The sequence below is a fragment of the Canis lupus genome, chromosome 32 (assembly GCF_003254725.2).
Source record: "Canis lupus dingo isolate Sandy chromosome 32, ASM325472v2, whole genome shotgun sequence".
Lineage (NCBI taxonomy): Eukaryota > Metazoa > Chordata > Mammalia > Carnivora > Canidae > Canis > Canis lupus.
The window spans coordinates 34389131-34411039 of NC_064274.1; the positions used below are offsets into that span (position 1 = coordinate 34389131).

Below are 21909 nucleotides of genomic sequence, written 5' to 3' on the forward strand. Positions count from 1 at the left end.
GGAACTGAAACCATCAAAAGTGAAACTATGGATAAAGAGGACTACTGTCATTGATTGTTAGTAGAATTTGGAATGCAATTTTAAAAATATAATTGAAAAGAATACTCAGGTAAACAAAATATCAGACCATACAAGAACTTCATAGAATATGTTACAGAGTTTGCATATGTCCTTTAGGTTTGGGGACTATTTGAAGGTTTTTAGGGTAAGGAATAACATGGTCCTATTTACAAATTATAAAGACCATTCTATCACTAGTGTGGTGTTAAATTTAGAGAGAAGTAAAAGCTCCAGTTTGGAGGCTGTGACAAAATGCTATAGGAGAGATGAAGAGAGGTTATAGTAAAACAGTGGTGAGACATGTGGGGTGAAGCCTAACATTAAGACTTAAATTATGTGCTGTTTTGACATATGCTAATATGAGGGGATCTTGAATGGCCTAACCACAAGTTTCTCTTCCCACTCTGCTCCTTGGGTAAGGTACCCTAGCTCAAGATTGTCCTTATCAAGTGGACCAGGTGCTATTTCTGCTTATCCTTGAGTAGTGGATTCCAGTTTCCTGCCAGACTGCACAATTATTCAAACAAGCAAATCACATATTCCAATGGGGAAGAAGGGTGACCTCGCGGGATGCTACAAAACTTGTCTCTCACTGCTCTTGTTATTTATTCCTTCTCAAGTCCAATGTATGGTGTGGAACGTTCTCCTCCCTGGACTAAGAATGTATGTAACAGAGAAACAGCTGTTAATCTCACCTGTCCAGTGCTTTGCATTGTGTGTTTGGCTACCCCTTAGAATCCTAGGCAGGAATCTTTCTCTCACCAATGAGGTGAATAGGATGTGATAAAAAATAAGTAGATGAAGAAAGTAGAGAATAGAGTTGTGCTGTTGTCCAATATGGAAGCCTCTAGCTACATGTGGTTATGAAGCACTTAAAGTGTGGCAAGGCAAAATTATTATGTAAACTAACAAGATGGATAATGACATATATTAAAGTTGGGCAAATAATTAAGTATACTGGTAGTCCTCAACACATTTCAATGTACTTCAATGAATGTTTATTGAGTATCAATCATGTGCTGGCTTTTGGTAATATGTAAGACTTTAGGCATATAAAAAACAAAATATTTTTTGAATGGAAATTATGTAGGTAAATGTCTTATTTCAAGCCTGAAATACTGTGCATTTGCAATAAAAATATAAAAAATGTTTGATATTAATAAGTATAATATAAAGTAATATATTAAAGAGTAATAGAATGTATCTTTTATAGAAAGATCTTATGGAAGAAAGTGAGGTTGGAGATGAAGACGTGGAGAATGTAGAGAAATTTTCTTGTAAGTTTTAATGATTCTTTAAGTATTGATTCATTGTTATATTTATACTTTCACAAATTTTTTGGTAACTGTCCTTTGGTCTTAGGAAGTTGCACCTGTGGATCTGAATTTCCTGACAGGATATCTGTTGCGTTGCAAAGGAACTGAAGAAAGACATAAAGAAATGGTTCAAGGGAGATACTCTTCTGAATAAACTGAAAAGGAGGTAGGTAGGAGGAAAGGGATTTCAAGGGATGGACCAATATGGAACTACCTTGCTCCAAATGATGATCAGAACAATAGCAGGAAACAGCACAAACTCATTTTTGAACAGTGATGAAGAAGACAGTTTCTCATTTTGACCAAATGTAATTAATGATATATTCAAGACATACATGTTTTATTATTAAAGGGAGTAGAAAACATATTCTTGTTTCATGAAAGAAGAGATAGTGATTTGAATATTATACATTATTTTTATAACAAATATGTTCCAGCATAACTATATCAGGCTTTGTGCTAAGTTATTTAAATATACACTAAGTAATGCTTACAATAACCAAATGAGTAAGTTAACACTTTATTGTCTTTCTTTTACAGGAAAGGAAACAGTGACTCAGGGAAATTCCATAGCTTGTGGAGGCTACACAGCTAGTGAGAGGCAGAACTGGCATGAAAACCCAGATATCTAAAGTCCACACTCATAACTTCCTGGTTATACTAGTTATATGTTTGGAATTTAGGGAATATGTATATAGATTAAGGATAGGAAGAAAAAGAAGGTAGGAAGAAAAAGCAAAGGAAAAAGAACGATCTATTGATTAAAATCTTAGAATTTAGAGGAGAAACAACATTACTCTAATGACCATACCAGTATAGTATTTATTCTGAAGAAGAATCAAAGATATGTTATGCGTGTACTATATCCGTTATTTAACAATTTCTTTTTCTGCTTTACCAATTCAAATCACTGGCTCACACACACACAAATGTTCATTTGCATATATATACATATATTGGGCATATATATGTACCCATGGCTAAGCTGTATTCTTGTAGTTGAGATAAAATCCATATGTAAGACTACTAGATTTCTTTCTTTCCAAATAGTCGGTCAGCATTATTTTTGAGGTATCTCCATCAAGCAAATGGTTCATATATTATCTAGTCACCCCAAACCAGACTTTTAAGACATTATTCCACTATAAATTTTCTGTGTAACTAAAAATAAATCAATTATTTATGTCAAATGGAACATTTTATGACATACCCAAACAGTAAGATAGAAGAACAAAAACTACTTAAGGTAAATATAAATGAATATGTTGAAATCAAGGCAAATAAAATCTCTAAATGGACTAAGTGCATTTTTAAAGAAAAAAATCAGTAATAAAAGGACTATAAATTTTTCTCACTACCATTCTTCCTCGTTGCTTATTTAATTCTTTGGGGGTCATTGTTAAATACAAGTAAAATTTGGTTTCGGGAGAGATTTGTAATATAATTTTCAGAGACTGGTATTTGACAAGCATGTCATTATATCTTGATGTAGGCTTGTAATCAAATATTGTTCCTGCCTTTATTAGTGTGAAGTAATCAGTGATTATGTCTATGAGTTAGGCAATTGGAAGAAGAAAGAGGAGAATGTAATGTCTAGCTTAAAGTTCTTAAGAAGTTCTTTAAAATTTAAAAAAGTATGTAATTGAAGACCATGAAATAAAATTGGTTTAAAATTTTAAAGAGTTACATACATTAAATTTGACTCAATAATTCCAAAGTAGCCAGTGGCTAAATCAAGATATTCTTAAAGCTGAAATTTTTCCTGATTTATTATAATATTCCCAAAGCCCAGAGTCCCTCTAAGTAGTTAACTATAAGATGAAGATGAATTATATAACTAAAATTTATTTTTTCTTCATGACAATCTTAATAAGAAAAAGGTACACACTGGTTGAAATGAACCAGGGAGAAAAGACTGGTTGAATTTGGGGGAATTTTGCTCTCTGATGTCTGTAGAGAGGTGAATGATACAGTATATGTTACTTAGGAAAAAATGAGAAAATGCCAAAAAATGAGTTAAATTTTTACAAATCTGGTGATATGAGTTGGACTTTGACTTGTGTGAATTTAATTTAATATGAAAAATAGCTCCTGCTTTTTTCTAAGACCATTTTGATTATCCCACTCAGGAAAAAAATGTCAATATCTAGTTCAAAAAGAAAATATTAGAATTTAACCTGGAGGAAGCTAGTGAACAAATAAATCAAATGTTAGAGATCTAAATATCCAATTGTTGTGATTATAGTGTGCCTAGTACAATGCTTTCAAGCACATGATCACATAAGTAACAATAAGTTTGAGAATTTGAGTCTCACAGTTAACAAAGGAACAACCAAAGTAATAATTTGTGACTTCAGTGTACTCAAGCCCAAGAAAAATTTTCACGTTTTCTCAAAAAAGATCAAGAGCCTCTAGATATAGTGGGAGAACAACAGTAAACAAAAATTTTAATGAAGTATAAATCCAAAGTTGAATTCTGAAATAAGATATGTGAAAATTCTTGATTCTCTTTTAGTTTTGATTTGATTTGCTTGCTTAAAACAATAATAGCAACAACAAAAACCGAACAAATATAAACAAGGATCTTCAGTTTCCTTTAAAGACATTGAATTATGTTAAGCATAATTTCTCAAGTTGCTCAAAAAAGAAATATTATTTATGGCCTATAGAAAAATTATTCTAGAGGAAGGATGGATTGACAGGTAGTGTTACTAAAGTATTTGATTTATTGTTCTCTTGAAATTCTACCTTCATGTATCACTCTGAAGAGATTAACAAAACCTTAATATATCTTCATTGAAAAATGGGATAAAAATTCAACCAGCCTGACAATAACCTCCAAATAGAAGAGGAACCTAAAACTCTAGGACGGGAAGAGCCATCACTTCTCTAGAAATTAACTGTTGGGTGGTATGGCTGAGAAATAGGATTTAGTTTAGAGAATTTGTAATGTTTAAAGAGGTAAGTTTTAGGTATGATATATATATATACACACACACATATATATATATATTTAAATAGGCATTAAAAACATAATCTTCTGCAATAGTATATTACTGGCATATATAAAACTCCATGCTTTAAAACAATTGACATAATACTACATAGAAGGCACAAGTGCCCCACTCTACCTGTATACCCATGTTGATGTTTTCATTCCATAGCTTATCAATAAAGTTATTTTTCTTCCACAGATAGTGAAAAAAATATAAATACTACGTCATTGTCAAGGTGGACTTACCTAGATTACTTGTATGGTAAGGTTATGAACTCATGGAAAGATGGCCTTATACATACTAGTTAATACTACACAGAGTATGCACTCTTACTTCTTTTCCCCAAAATTTCTGATAGATTTTGATGGACCCATAATGCAGAATTCACTGAGAATGGATTGCCCTGCCAGATAAAATAGTACTATCAGTGAATGTGGAAACTTTCCTTCCATAAAAGGAAAATTGACAACAAACACAGGCAGCTACAACTTTACAACTTCTCTAGCAAGTCAGGAGGAATGACAGAAGAAAATATTCATAAAGAGGAGTAATGGAGGAAAATATGTGGGCTAAATATAACAAATAATAACTGCTCAAAATAAGAGTCCGGGATCATAGGATTTTTTTTCACAACAAAAGAAAACTTGTTTTTAAATTAGCAAAGAGAAAATGTAAGCCCTTAAATTCAGATACTGAGTTACTGCTAACTTCATTTACAGATATCTCTGTCCTTATCTTTTCCTCAAGATTCTCATTTGTCACTTGCATTTAATCAGGGTTCTCAGTCTTATGTAGAGTTTCTGAAACCTTGTAGTTAACAGAGGAACTGGGCTGTGTTACGATCCCCACACTGGAAACTGGATAATGCCACAAAACCCCACATTACTTCCCAGAAGCTCACACAGGGATGGATGCTAGTAATTGCCAATGCGTGCATATATAACAATTTTCATTTTATGAAAAAGATAGAAGGAAATTTATTCACACAGTCCTCTGCTGACAATCACAAGTGCAGTAAGGGGATAAAAGTTGTGGGGTGTGTTGTTCTACTTAATAGTAAAAGGAAGCATCCTTCAAGCCTTGGTTCTTGTCTCCAGTGCTATCTCACTTTCTGCAGCTCCTGTCTCAGCCAAGATGGGAGAGGCTGTCCCAGTCTATGTAGCAGTTTGGAAAGTTCCACGTTATGATCTCGATAGTAATTAGAGAGGAAAGTTCTAGACTAGAAAGCAAAAAGAAAACAAACAAAAAATACAACTTGAAGGAAGTTATTAGTTCATTAAACACAATTATGCAATCTACATCTCTTAAACTATTCTATTACAACATAGGTGTCTATAAAATATGCATCTCTTTGTATTATTCTCCAGATATCACTCATTATTACAATTTGCAAAGATTTGGCAGAACTGTAGCTATAAAATAAAAATAGGTCTGAATATATCTTTTCTGGCTTATATACCATTAAGGCACTTACTGATTGTTGTATTGGTCAAGTCTATGCAGGGAGAAAAGTTGATGAGAGGTAATGACACTAAAGAAGAGTGAGGTAGGGACTTGAAGTAGTACCAAATCTACAAAAGCAAGCTAGAAAAAAACACGTACATTTCCTTTAAAATTGGTCCCTTTCTGTAAAATTGGGCCATAACCTAAAAGAGGAACATAAATAACGTAAGAGCTGAAATTCATGATTAAAGAAATAACTTGCAACTTTGCAAAAATATTTTCTATGTTTGTTCAGCACAAAAATGGATGCTTTTAAAATAAGAGTTTTTAGTTAAAAATATTATAAGATCTCATTATAAAAATCATTATAATGAACTTTATTGTGATTCTTAAATTCCTAGTCAAACTGGAATGATTGACCCTTATTAGATAAATGGGCATAAAGCTAATGCTCAAATATATCAGTAGTCTTACTTTATGTTCCCTTGTATTTCTGGGAAACAAAAAATTTACAACTGGGTTTTCTTTCTGGATGTCACACACACTAGTATGTTACCTCATATTATAACCCAATGAACATTGTTTTGGGTCTCTGACGAAATAGTAGAGCTGAACACTTTTCCTTGCCTAAGTAAGTATAGAAGCAATGGCTCAAACACTATTTTTGGTTTGGTGAAAGTTATACCATACCCTTTCCAATATTTTAACACAAATGAGTCTTGTTCTTTATAAAACTCCTTTGGCAACTTTTGCGCACAGTGTGGAAATGGACTTAACCATATTTGGTCTTGTGCCATCCACCAGGTATTTATTCCCTTAAACCAGATTGTAAACACTTCAAATTCTGGATAAGATGTTTATAGAAGTAGTGAGAACATTACACTGATTTCTTGGCAGATTAAAATGATTTCTGAAACGTCTTTGAAATTATTGAGTTCAAAGGTATAGTTTAAGGACTTCTGGTACTTCTATTTCCATAGTGATACCTGAATCGCTTCCATCTTACCTTTGCCCACCTTGCCTTGGGAGAGATACTCAACCTGGCTCAGCTGATTGCTAGCTGGTTTCCCAACCCTAGTCTACCTACTCATACCATCACTTTTACTAAGAATTTGTTTTTCCCTTCTTTTGTAGTTTGTCATTGTTTTATGTATCTTATTATAAGTCAATGGCAATAACTAATTTACTGTCCTATAATAAATCTGAATAATTGTTTTATCCTGTAACCTCTCTGTAATATTACAATTTATAATATAAAATATATTTTTGGCCTTTGCTTCCTTTTCTGGCACAAAGGTCCTAAAATCCTTGGAATTTCCTAAATGGAAGAGTTATAAAGGTATCTTCTGTTATGTTTATTAAGTGGCTCTTGGACTCTACCTGGATGAGGGCTGGTTTCCAGGAGAACCAACCATGTGATTAGAAAGTTGGAACTTCAAGTTCCACCCCAATGATTTAATCAATCATGTCTCTGTAATGAAACCTCCAATAAAAAACCACAAAGGACTGGGTATAGAGAACTTCCCTGTGGGTGAACATGTGGAGACTGGGGACAATGGTTCACTTATAAAGGGGTTTACCTATAACTTGCCCTATGTATCCCTTCTATCTGGCTATTCCTGAGTTATATCTCTTTATGATTAACATGTGCTCTAGTAAGGTTTCTGTGAGTTCTGTGAGTCACTGTAGCAAATGGATTGAACCCAAGGAGAAAGTTGTTGGAACTTTGAATCTATAGCTGGTTGGTCAGAAGCACAAGTAACAACTGGAGCTTACAACTAGTATCTAAAGTTGGGGGTGGGGAGAGACAGTCTTATAGAACCGAGCCCTTGTGGGATCTAATGCTATCTCAGGGTAGATATTGTCAGAACTGAGTTGAATTGTTGGGTACCCAGCTGGTGTCTGAGCATTGATTGGTGGTGTGGAGAAACCTCCCCACCCATATGTTGTTATTGGCTCTCCAGCACCCATGCATGGTATAGACATTACATATGTATATTTGATATATGGTAATAATGTTTATTTATTTTATCCAAAATTACTTGTTTAGTAACCAATTCATTAAGCACTTTATACATTTGGAATACAGTTATTGTTCAATAAGTATTTATGTTTCAAATGCATCGTAACAGCAAACAATTCCTACAAATATCTATCAATTATTGATTTCTGTCGGTCTATCTATACTCTAAATATATAAAACATTGATAGCAAACAAAGAGAAGAAAAAGGGAGTAAACTTATTGTGTCTTGTTTTGAAACAGTTGTATGCACAGAGTTTTACTAGAGTATTTCAAAGATTAAGAAAATATTACCTCTGGATCCATGGGTGGATATTTTCGTCCTTTGCTCTTTCCAAGACATTTGGTCTTTCCTCCTTCCAGTAGTTGACACCAAAAGCCCTTTTGGGGATCAAACCTACAAAAGATCAAACATATAAATGATTATAAGAATATAATGATTATAAATTGTATACAGAATTTTTAGTGAGAGAGCCTTACCAATTAGATACAGAAAATGCACTTTGGGATATCCATTGTTTTAACTTAATTTAATTTAGTTCTACAAATATTCATTGAATTTATTTAAAAGTTTAATTGAGATTTAATAAGCTATATGTTATTATATATTTTCGAATATTTTTACTGAGAAAAATACCTGTAAATCTTTAATCCAATCTTAGATTAAAATTATTAACTTGTTTCATATTTTACCTATTCATCCATAAAAGATCAAGGACCAATCATCAAAACCAATATACCCATACACACAGGACTTTTAAGATAATTATTTACTTATTAATATGATTTCCTTGCCAAAAAAAATGTTAACAGATTTCTTTGAAATCATTCAAAGAATGGTATATATTAAAGTGACTGAATGTAATGTAAGTACACTTTTGTGAATATAAACATGAATTAAAACTTCTAATTTGGAAAGATGCAATAGTTTTTAAAGTTCAAAATGTTTACACTTTTTTTAAGGAGAAAATTAAAATTGTAAAAATATAATCTGTTATACTTTTTTCAGACAACACGAGGCACAGGCAGTATAAGTGGTGAGTGGAAGATTAGACAACTCTTCATTTCTTTTGTTGAAGGCAAATCATCCTATGGGATAATTCAGGTCCCTATACTCTTAAAGAAAATTCTAATGTTTTGCTCCTGTGGCTGCACAAAGGTACAAGAGAAAGTATGTGTGGCCTAATTGTTTAAACTCAGATATATAAGAACTTTTGTTTAGGACTAACAAGATAGGAAAAATGGAAGAATAAACCAATAAGAAGAGAAAATTTAAATTTATTGCTGTGGGACTTGCTGCATGCATAAAACATTGAAAAGGTTTGCATTTTTGTTGCTCAGCAGATGTTTTAGAAGGATGAAGCATAATTGACTGGGATGTAAAGTTAATTAGTTGCAGAATATTTTGTTGCCCTGGGCCCATTCCTATAATACCGTTGCACCTGCAATTTGCCTCTGCACATATGTGAACTCATTTAGGGGGAGGGGGAAATTTTCTTCACAGTTCCCTGCCCAACCCATTATTAGAGACATGATCCTTGCAGTCCAGGTTGTCCTAGTACATGTTATCAATTAAAATTAAATACATCACTGGTTAAATAGATAAAAGAAAGACAGAATCATTTCCAACCTGGACTTTTCAATCTGCTCCTTGCCTATCACAGTCCTTTCTCTAGTTTTCATTAATTTCCCAAGAGGAAAAACAATTCGGCATGCTCTGCAAAATGAGATGGGGAAGTCGGCATAACTGTGCCCCTAAACAGCATTTTCTGCCTCAGGATGAGAATATTTAACTGTGTTAAGGTAAAATACAGTTCTGGCATCAAAGCCAAGATATTTATAACCCACACTGAGAGCATCTCCTTTGCTTTCAGGTGTGCAGAAGTCTCAGGATGGGCTACAATCTCTCCCTGTTCTCCATAGCAGCTGTTGTGAGGGAGAACTTAATACAGCTTGAGGAAGAAGAGCCATATTAAAAGTCATTCTTTTAGATAGAGTTGTCATAACCTTGACTCCACATTATTTTGCTGTCTTGGCTTCATTTATTGCACTGATGTTATATACTCTAACAAAGGGCATTTACTTTTTCTAAGTTATGTGAATTCATTGTTTCATGGTTTTATTTTAGTAGGCATGAAATTGTAAAATGAAGATGCAAAGCCTTTCTCAAATAGCTGTTAGACAACTTTGAGGACATGAATTGGTTACCACATGACTTCTTTTATTACATTGAACATCACTATAGTTATTAATTTTTGTGATGTGAGACATATTAAAAACCATATATTCTGTACTTGTTTGCAATCTCTTCTTGAAAAGTATGATTTTACAGTTTTATTGAACCATAAGCAACTATTTGTAGTAAACAAGATAGAACCATTCCCTAACCTACTGCAGGGAGGCAGGGGAAGACATGTTAACATCAATAACTATTAACGTAAAACGTATTCTAGGAAGCTTTGTCTACTTAATCAACAGGGGCATGCCTTGTATTGTTGTTATTTCCATGTGTAGGTAAAAACTTCATTAGGGTTGTTTGAGTGGATAAGGAACAACCCAATCTTATTACTGCTTTTCCTGTCCTTCCATTACCCTCTCTAATTGTCTAATTGCTGATTCTAATCTGCTGTGAACTGGGAAATTATATAATCAGGCTTGTTAGAATTTTGTCTAAAATTTAATAGGCTTTGTTTAAGGTCTTGTGAGGGAGTCAAGTACCTGCCCTTTTAAAATCTGTTTTGGCTCCTTGGAGGTTTTGTTTGTTTGTTATTTTGCTTCTTTACCTTTTACCTCATCTTTAGTTACCCAGGCACATGGTTTTATTTTTCTAAGATGACTGTAACAATATCTTCCCTCCCATATTCTTCTCTGCAGAATGCTCTTGTCCCTCCCCATCAAGAGGGGAAGGCCCATTGCCCTCTCTTTGGATTTGCACTAGCTTTAATGACTTGATTATAATCAATAAAATGAGGTATAAATGATGCTGTGCAACTTGCAAGACTAGGTCAGAGAAGGCCATTATCAGATTACATTTCCTTAACATAACACTCCCTCTCAGAACACAGCCACTATACTGTGGTAAAGCCACATGAAGAGGTCTCATCCCACTGTGCTTAGCCTTTGAGTCCTCCCAGTCCAAGAGCCAGAGATATGAGTGAAGAAGCGAAGAAGCCTCTAGAAGATTCTGGTCCCCAGACATTTGATTCACACCCAGATACTCACTTTCCTCCCTGTGTCCCCAGGTATTATGAGCAGAGGCAAGTTGTTCTGGCTGTGTCTTGTCTGAATTCCCAGCCCCCAGAATCTATGACCATAATAAAATGGGTGTGGCAACATGTTGGTGGGTTTGAGGATGGTCTGCCATGCAATAATAGATAACTAGAATATTATATGTGATTACATTTGATTAGACATAGTTTAATAAATACAAAGTAAAACATGAATTTATTCTTTTCCGAATTCTGCCCTCAATATTGGTCACTTTCTCAGAGTTACTGGTGGCCATCAGCATTTCATTTCTAACCTGTGAATTACTTGAGGAAGAGGCTATATATTTTTTTCACCTTTGTAACTTGAATTTCTAGGACAATTTTTGCATAAAGTAGGCATCTAAAAATTTACTTAACTGAACTTATATTGGGAAAAAGCCCACAAAGAAGCGAGTTTGTGATATATAAAATGCCTACAGGATAACACTTTGTAAAATAAAGTATTTGTGGTATTCAAAAGGAAGACACTACATGAATAATGAGGATACTCCTTTGACTGCTTTGAGTAGCATAATGATGTATAAGTTCATAGCTAGTATTAATGATGCTATATACACACCTACCAGTGATAATTTATGATGGCAAATAATGGAAATGAAATCAAGCATGAGAATAGACTCACGTTAGTGCTTCAGAATAATTATAATGAGGTGTAACTCCCAGAAACTTCTGGACTTCATCCATCACTGTAGCTGGGTCAGATCTCAGCTGCTGTCCATCAATAATTAGCAACTATAAAGTCAAAAATAGTCACTTTGTGAAGAACAAAACTAAATTAAATAGACTGAGCTGCCTCACTTGACCTAGTATAACATTAATCAATTAGGTCAGTGTGACTAGGAAGAAAATATGCTTTACTTAGAATACATGTTAATGTTTACTATTCTTGTGTCCTTCCAAATAAATGATTGAAGTTTGCCATTGGCATTGTTTATAAGTCTTAACTAACTTGATTGTAAATCAGAAATAAACACAGATACTCTCTTGATTTAGTAGTTCACTAGGAACTCAATTTTCCATCTGTCATGTAATCAGATAATTATCCAGCCTACAGAATCCCATGAGCTAACCTTGGAGCCAAAGACTTAGAAATGGCACAGAGATGAAAATTACTCTCTATTCTCCTTATAAACTATGACAAAGAACTCAGGTTTTAGTCATGACCTGATCTAGACTAATGAATATAAACAATATGGATGTTTCCTCAAGTCTTTACCTCCTGTTTTATCCCACATTCCTGGAGCTGCTACAGCATTTTCCATTTTGACAGTCTAATGAGTGACCTCCTTCTTCCTTTCTAAGAGTCCTAGAGGACAGATGTCAGACTATCTGCATCTGGTGTTCCATAAAGTTACTGTCTAACTGGCTGTTCTATGAGTGGTTGAATTAATGTCTATGAATCATATGATGTCTCCTGTGTGAGGACTCAGCACTTTGAGACCAGCTACTACCCAAAAGATGATCCCAAGAATATGTTTCACAGCCACTTGAAATTTAACACTATTATTGACATTAAACATGTAAAAATCCACATATCTTCTTTAGGTATGATTGTCTCATTATGAATTGTTATCTGTGGCAATGCTATTTTTATTCTCTATTTGTCAAATGCAATACAACCAAGGTATAATAAATGGAAGAAATTAATTTTGAGACCTTACCTGAGAAGTAGCAAAGTAAGTTAGCCATCTCTCTATGTGGACTGCATACCATCCAGGTACTAGGCATCTCCTTTGCAAAGCTTTTAGGTTAGATGGGGCCCAATGTCCGGTTGTAATAACTTCGTAGAAATTAAACCTCAGGGCAGCTGGATCTTCATGTGATCGTTGGTGCTTTAACAAGAAAGTCAATTGTAAAATTAGTTTTCTTTATGCATGCGGGGGTGTGTATGCATGTTTGTGTTTGATGTATGTACATGTGTGTGTCTTTTATTTCTTTTTTTTTGCCTTTTATTTCTAAAAAGTAATGAAATGATAATTAATTGTAATTAATTACAATTTTTCATGTGTATCGTGAAATTGATAAATTAATTGTAAAATAAAAAATAAGGTGAAAAGCACATATATTAAATCTAGGCATTGACATATTGCTTATTTAAAGTACAAGCCTTCCATGTATATCAAGTCATGTGTACATAAACCTATGGTTGTCCTCATGTCTAAAGTGTTTACATACAATCAAGAGACAGAGTACAGGATTTTCTTCATGGGTCTGATTAAAAATTAAAAGTGAATAGATATCAGGCACTAGACAAGTCAAGCCCAGTGAAAAGAGATTTAGATGGGCAAGAGCAGACTTATACACTATTCTGCCCATTGTTTCATTACAGCTACTCCTACAAGTTCTGGTACTTTCCCAATACCCCTGTGTGGCAGATGCTATGAGTACAGAGAAAATGGATGTGTATTCCTAATTCTTGTCTAGGTGTCATAAAGATGTTGATGTTGCCTAAAGTCCTTTCCTTTTGCTCTCCCAAGAATTTCCACTTATCCTTGCTGATTTCCAAGTACTGATCCATTACTACTTTTAGGTACAAGGTCCTCTGAGTCTTTCATATCAAACCATCATTAGTCAAGCTCAAGAGCCCAACACAATGAGAGATGAATTTAGCAGTCAATACAATTTCATGAGCACTCATTAAGCTCCTTACAAGGACAAAGAACTGAGGTAGATTCTGGAGATACAAAAGATACAAGCAAAACAAAATCTCTGTCTTCAAAGATGTATGGAGGACAATAGATTAACAGACTGTACTAAAGACATATATTTAACTAGAGTCATATACATTGCTCTGGTAGCCAGAGCAATAAGTGATTAGTTCTGAATGAAAGATGAAGGGATCCTTTTTAATGGTTGAAATTTTTGAGCTAAAATATAATAACAGAGATTTTTACAAGTAGAAAAATCTCAACATAGAAACTATTAGAACTTGATCTAAAACGTGAAAGTGAATGAGTTGTGGGAATGGATTAGTTGATTTTGCAAGATATCTAAAAGTTTAACATAGAGAAAATAAACTACAGGATGGAGGATGGGAGTATATTAGGACTTGATACAATTGTGTAACAGCAGGTTATCTATGCGGGTTAGAAATAAAAACTATTAAAAAAATAAAGATAAGTAAGAAGTAGTTAAACAGTAACCAGTGAGTGATAGATTGGTGGAACTAATGAAACTTTTGAAGATCTCTCACTATTGTATATTTATTGAAATTCTTATATGTATATGCATTATGCTGAATACATAGAGACTACATAATAAATTGAATTAAAATGTGTAGAAACTATATAACTTGAATAAAGAAATATAAAAATACTATGTGCATATTAATATGTTAATACTAAAATTTCTATTTTAGGCAGTGATAATATGGAACTGTACTTAATCTGCCCTACATTGATTTATAAAAGTTTAACACCAACTTTTCTTTATATTCCTGCAACTAAGAAGTTTAGCATAAAAATATGACCAGAAGTCACAAAGGGACATATTTTATAGAAAAATAGGACTATTGCTCTTCTGTGAGGCCCATTATAAAAATGTGGGGTAGAAATTACAGAGGCAGGTGACATTTGTAGGAGTCTCTGAATTACACCTGCTGAGTTTTGGATTTAGGGTATTTACTGAATAGACAGGACTAGTTAAGTAATAGGCTGCATTATTTTGAAATGTGGAGCAGTTTGGGGACCCTACTCTTAGCAATATGGCAATAAAAATATCAGAAAAAATAATTCCTTTCTAGTATGTATGTTCAAAGAATTTACTTGAAGGAGCAGACACAGATTCTCTTTTATTTAAATAGTTTAATCTATGTGAAAAAAAGATCCATATAAATTTGCTGTATGTTTTCTGCCAGGAGAATGTGCAGCATTTTGCCCCAAGTACTTGCATTCAAAATTTTTAATTAAGGCTTAATATTTCAATACTTTGGTCATATTTTTTTAAAAGTGAGTTTATCTTAGTTTGAAATATGAATTTTCATAAAGTGAGAAAGGCATATTTTTATATCTTGAGGAATACAGTGACTCATGGATTCTAATAATAATATTTGGATCTGGCTCCCAATCCAGGTGTTCTTGGATCCCCAACCACTTGCAATCCCAATGTATAGGATTACATTTTTCAGTCCATTATTATTTGTTCTTGGCCATATATGTTTATTAAAAAAAAAACTAAAAAAAAAGAATAAAAAATAAAGAATGTATACAAAATAAATTAATAAAAAACTGATAAAAAATAAAAATTACTTGTATGTCCTTTAAAAATTTCCTTTTAGTCTTGATTTTTTGGGGAACTAATTAATCAATTTGTTATGTGTGTTAACATAATAAGACCTACAAGATTTATTGTTGAGTTTATAAAGCAAGTTACATAAAGGTATACACAATATTTTGTATTAAAACACTGTAAATAAAATTGTACTATATATTTTCTGCGAATTAATATATTTGGTATCTGTGTGTAAATCTACAGTAAAACACTTGGAAGCATCAACTCCAAGTTGATGAATAATGAAAAGGTAAAAATTAAGAGTGGCAGTCAGAGGGGATTTTAGTCTTTGTGTAGTGTTTTATTCCTTTAATAATTCATATATTCAAGAATTCCTATTAGTGTTATTATTAATAACAAGGAATAAGCTATCATCAAGATTTATATTTTCCTCTATCCTCATCAAAAAGGAGGAAAAGAGAGAATGACCACTTTCTTCATAAAATTTTGTCCAATTACTTTGGGCATTAATTTTTATATGTATTAAACATACACATACAGAAATGTACTCATATCATGGATTTTAGTACATGTACATTATTGCCACCATAAATTCAAGATCACCTTTAATTGGGCCTTCACTGCCGTAGGCAATTTTACATTTCTGTGGTCAACTTTATGTCACCCCTGTACAAAGATTTCACACTGCCTTTTTTCTCTCCTCCAACTGCTGTCTCCCAAATCATCCTCCACTTTTTCATCAGATTTAACTCATTCTCAACTTTCCAAAGGAAGGAGAGACCATCGGAATCACTCCAGTTTCTCTATCTCAGACCTTCAAATTTGCCAGCATGTACATTTATCCTCTCTTCTATCTCTTAAGTTTCAGTTGGAAGATTCTTAACCAGAGATCTACTGATATAATTCAGAGAGTCTGTGAACTTGCTTCTGCCAAAAAAAAAAAGTCTTTAAATGAATTTTTGTGTTTATTATACCTGAGATTTTACCACCAATAAAAATCAGCTATTTTTATATCACATTACAGGTACTTCAGATATATCAAAATGCTGTTCATGCTCATCCCTACTTCAACATTATAGCAGTTTTATTCCTGCCATTAGATCTTGCCATTTAATTGTTAGGTAAATAAAAATTTGTTACTAATCTAAAGATTAGTTTGATAATTATATTTCAAGAAAGTTGTTTCTCTGTAATTCTAAGTTTTATGCTTTCAAAACATGTTTCTGAAATGGGACCCAGAAACTCCAGCAACTTGCCAGAAGGGTCCCTGCACAAGAAAAGAGGAGTCTGGAAATGGAGTCCTTCCCTCCCATCTAAGCTATTTCCTGTAGGTAGTCATCTCCCTCTGGCCCCTCAGGATCCTCACAGGACTGATTCCCAGTTTCTCTCCTGGGCCTTAACCATCTCTCCTTTTTCGGAAACATCTCATGCCCCGAATCACTACCCATAGAGCAGTTTCCTTGAATGCACTCTAATGTCTCTGTAATATGCGTGTGTCTTGTTTCTCCCCTTTGAAATTGCATTTTTATTTCTTCTACTCAGTTTTTCCTCCACCAAATCTATCTGGCTTTGCTCTTTTCATTTGTCGCTATAGGCTTCACTTCACTCCATGTCTTTCAACTCAGTGAAAATAATTCAGACCTTATTTTGCCTAATTGTCTAATTTCTTAGGAACCATTTGACACTGTTGTCATCTCCTCCATTTGGTTGTACTTTGTCCCCTTGTATTCAGTGCTATTACATTCTTAGATTTTTTTCTTCTACTCTTCTGGCTGTGTTCTCTTATCTCCCTGGTTGCCTCATCCTTCTCTATACTTTGCTTCTCTGAACTCTCTCCTCAGGCAGTTTTACCATTTTTATGTGGCTTTTTGCCTCTGATTCGCGAATTTCAGTGTCCAGCTTGGACCTCTCTCTGGAGTGCCTGCTGACTTTACTGCTGTTTTCGGTATGATGGTGATTCCATACCTCATGATCACCATTTGTGCCTCATCTTTAGCACCCCTCCCTCCCAACCAGTCTTGTTTCCTTCTTCAGTGGTTCTATTTTTATGGGAATATATGCTCATCATCCAGTTGTCCACATCAGAAATTTGGTTCATTCTTGACACTGTTTCCTCACCAGGTTCTGTTGATTTTAATCCCTCCATGTGCTTTGATACCTTATACTTCACTCAGTCTATATTTACTGTCTCTGCCAATGCTGCCTCTATTTCTTAGCAGCCTCTCCTGGATTTCCCTGAATAGTCGTCTGCTCCACTCCACTCCATTCTTCAAATAGCTTATAGTATAAAGTTTTCTAAAAGGAAATATGGTCGTTACACACTGGCTCAACTTGTCAAAGGCTTTCGGTTGGCTTGAAGAATGATAGCCGCCCAGTTTCCCCACCTGAGTTCTGGCCTCTGTGTATGCCTAAGACTCATCTCCCAGAGGTCCCCACCTCAGGTTTTGCTCTCTAGCCACATGGAAGTTTTCTTAGGTCTTTAAATATGCTACTGTTCCTTCCACCCACGGGACCGCATATACTTTTCTCTCTCCCCCACTCTCCTACCTCCCTCAGTTTATACTGACTCATTCTTCACTTTTAAGTCTAAAGTTTATTTCTCTAGAGAATGCTTTCTTAGTACCTTACAAATTGCCTCACAGAGCATTTGAAATTTTTAATTATATATCTTTGTGATTATTTGATTAATATCTATCCACACATTAAAATGGATGCAATGCTTTAATTAATATTCTACTGATTAAAACTACCATTAAATGTTGTTGCAGAATATTGCACTTTAACATGACACAATTTTATATTGTTGGGTATTAACTTTTCCTTTTATTGTTATTACTGTTTGAATAGTACTGTGATACATAAAGGGATAAATATTTGCCTACTCCTTTGAAGTTCCTTTATGATTGATTCCAGAAGAGGATCCATAACACACAAGGACCTTTACAAAACTATTTTGATAATTATTGCCAAATTAGTTTTCAGAAAATATCTCCTTCTATACCTTTCTATTGGAATGTTCGAATATCTTTACCATCACACTCGAGCCAGCAGGGAGAATAAACATTATGATTTTTGTTGAGATGATGTTCATAAAGAGTATCATTCTGATTTATATTTTGTTGCTCCCCTAGTTGGATTGATCATTTTTCATATAAACTGTTGAGCAGTTATATTTGTGTGTGTGTTTGTATATGTGAAATGTCTATTTATGCGTTCTGTTTATTTGCTCATTTTTCTGAGTTATTATATTTTTATTTTTACCAATTTACAGAATTTTTTAAAACAAATTCAGGGTAATAAACCATTTACCATGTATTAATAAAGATGCTCTGCTTAGATATGTACTTTTATTTTGTTAATTGTGATAGACTAATATTTAACATGTTTATACTATTTAGTCAATCTATTAATCTTTTATGTATGTTTTCTATTTATGCTTGAAAATCTTTGCCCAGCTTCCCATGAATCAAATATTCAGCTTTATTTCTTATAATTTCTATTCTTTCTCTCTCTCTCTCTCTTTTGGTTTAGCTCTTTAACATTTGACTTGAATACATCTGGACATCTAGACTTTATTTTGATATTCACCATTGCTTACATTTAAGCTATGGACAAATGTTTTTAATAGTATTTTTTACTGCTTCATACCTGATACCAAGAGTATGCCCTGTCTGAGGGGTCGATGAGGATGGTGATGATCTTGGCTTTGGGGACCAGAGATGCAGCTCGCTTGGGAGCTTCTTCTGAATGGAAGTAATTAGCACTCTTTTCAAAGAGAAAGTCACTTGTAATGTTGGGTGGAGTAGGAAAAAAGTCCATATACCTGAAGGCAGAGAAAAATAATCTGAGATCTAAGTTTTTCTCTAACATGCTATGGATATGAAATAATTGAACATTTTAACATTCATTTATATTGATTTCTGATTATTAGTGTTATAATAGTTGAAATCATGGCTATTCTATACACTTTGACCATGAAAATGACCTGAAGCACAATTCTTCTAATCAATTATTTAGGGCATGGGAAAGAGTGAGATGAAATAGGTGGATTGTTAAGAACAGAGGGAAAATCCTTTAGATTTGGGTTGATGTTCTCTGCTATCAAAAGCCAAATCCAGAAAAATTCAGTTTACCCTTGGCAAAAAGCAAATGGCACAGTATTGCCTAGTAAATATTTAAAAATAGTAAATTCATGTTTGCAAACTTGAACGCAAAATTTTTAATTAGAGATGAAAGTGCCAAGAGAGAAAGATGTGTAAGTCAGAATAGCTCTAAGATCCTAAACAGAGTAGGGCATAGCTGCTCCTCTCCTTTTTAACTTCGGCATAATTTGTAGTATGTGCAGCAATGTGAACACATTATAGTCTATCTAGAGTAATTAAGAAGATGTTTCCTGCCAGTTGATCCTGTGGTGCCTCGGTAGGTTCACTCCTCCATATGCTGTCAGAACATTCCTCTGTGTGTAGATTATGGAATCAATATGTTCAGAGGTTAACTCAGTGCAAGGCTTTAATTATGTGTGTAATCCTCCTTACAGCTCATCACTTCTCTAACCCTCAAATGTTCTAGAAATAAATAATGAGAGCAATTAAGAATTCATATAAGACACTTATTTTCCTCTTTGACATTTGTTATTATGTTTCCCAAATGTGAAGTGGTGAAAGTCTCATCTATATTCCTGCTTAACAATTTGTGTTCCATTTGAGCTCACAGATAAGAGAAAATTGCTGTTCTGCTTTTAGTAACTTGCATTCACTTCCAAAATTCATTTGGTCTTTTAAAAGTAAGGTAGAATAGTAATATCCTAGGTGCAGAGTGGGTGTATCTTATACATGATGGGAAGCCAGATCTGCTCACTGGGATTGACCTTCCCTTACTCTAACCCCAGCTGAGTTTAAACAGAACAGGCCTCTTTTGAGAACAGGTTCATATGTGGTGTTGACGTAAAGTTACACACCACAGAGGCATGCATTTAGGAGAATTTTCCTTAGAGGAGATTTGCCTTATATAACTGGAAATTGGACTCAGAGTGATATTTTCTTAGAAAATTGGAATATAGCTAGAAAAAAAGCTCCAGAGTAAAGATCAGTTCTAATATCAGATTTATCCTATTTTAGTTCAGGGAAAATATTGTGATTTTTAAATTTTTCATAATTTATTAAATGCAAAGTAATATTCCTTTTATGCATGTGTGTGGCTAGCATTAATATGGTTTTGGAAATGCTATGTTATTATCTACATGACAAATATCAGCTTATATTATAATAGAACATTTTATAGTCTATGTGGTTAATGAAGACACATGTCACAGAGCATAAAGTAAAACAACTTATTTGTTTACTCAAGCATAATTTGTGAAGACAAATTATGTAGTTAAAAAAATTCTAAGCACAGTAAAATAATATGCCTAAGTATAATTTTAAATATCCTTATGAATAATTCTGACAAAATATTCCATAATCTTCTTTATTCAATCATATTAATTTACCAGGAAAATATTATCATTATTGCACTGTCCAAATCAAATTATAGGCAACACTGATTAAACATATCGTTGTTATAAATTAATTTCTAATTCACTATTGTAGAATTGAGCATAACAAATTTATGCTGTAATTATGTAGATGCCATGCATACATCTATAATTACTCTGCTGTGATTGAGCATGTGTTAATAATGGTCTTTATATTTTGTTATTTTCCTTACCAATCAATTCCCTTGTGGTAGTTGTTGCCATTAAAGAATTGAACTTCTTCAAATGTTTTGGGGCTGGGAAGATTGCTGATAATGGAAGGGTGCATAAGAAGGAATAAATAAAGTGCAGTAGTTCCTATAACAAAAAAAAGGAGGCAAAGGGTTAATATATGGCATGGCAACAAAAGAAGAGACAAATACTATTTTTGCAAAATTTTTGCTCAAAAAGTAATATTCAGAAGACCAATTTTCTTCTGGTATTAAAATAGTTTCCTTAAGGGGCACCTGGATGGCTCAGGTCATGATCTTGGGTTCCTAGGATTGAACTTGTGTTGGGCTCCTTACTCAGCGGGGAGTCTGTTTCTCACTCTCCCTCTGCTCCTCCTCCCCTTTCCCTGTTTATGCTCTCATTCTCTCTTTCTCTCTATCAAACAAATAAAAGCTTTAAAAAAATGATTTCCTTAAAATCAGTTAGGCACTTTTTATGTGCAAGAATCTACGTATTCTTTTATTAGTCTTCATGATTCTATTTACCTAAACATCTGATTTAATATTAGTACGTAGGCCAAGTTAAGCAGACTGAAGATACAGCTATTTTTGTCTTCAGTGTATTTTTTTAACATTTTTTTCTGTTTGATAATCAATAACTGTTATTCTATTTATAGGATTATATGAAGTTCCTGCTTTAAATTATTTTATTTGAAGTAAAAAGAAGTTTATTTGAAGAAAAAATATGAAATAAGATACCACGGGAATTTTATGACATACAAATAAATGCAAAAAACACATAGGCAGTTATACATAGATATGACAAAATTGGGCATCTGAAGCAGATGATACTGTGCTTTAAGCTGGGAGAGAACATCAGAAATTGGTGGCT

At 33.6% G+C, this 21909-nt stretch overlaps 1 protein-coding gene across 1 annotated transcript in view; it reads right to left on the reverse strand.

Moving 5' to 3' along the window:
• Positions 1-2178: 2178 nt before the first annotated feature.
• Positions 2179-21909, reverse strand: part of LOC112671696 (bifunctional heparan sulfate N-deacetylase/N-sulfotransferase 4) — a 284811-nt gene continuing 265080 nt past the window's right edge. Inside the window, exons 9-14 of the mRNA XM_025465993.3 lie at positions 21042-21165; positions 18984-19158; positions 12767-12937; positions 11728-11837; positions 8131-8233; positions 2179-5591 (exon numbers count right to left, since the gene is read on the reverse strand). Of these exons, the coding sequence (XP_025321778.1) occupies positions 5472-5591; positions 8131-8233; positions 11728-11837; positions 12767-12937; positions 18984-19158; positions 21042-21165 (803 nt within the window). The 3' untranslated portion in view covers positions 2179-5471. The remainder of the gene's footprint in view (positions 5592-8130; positions 8234-11727; positions 11838-12766; positions 12938-18983; positions 19159-21041; positions 21166-21909) is intronic.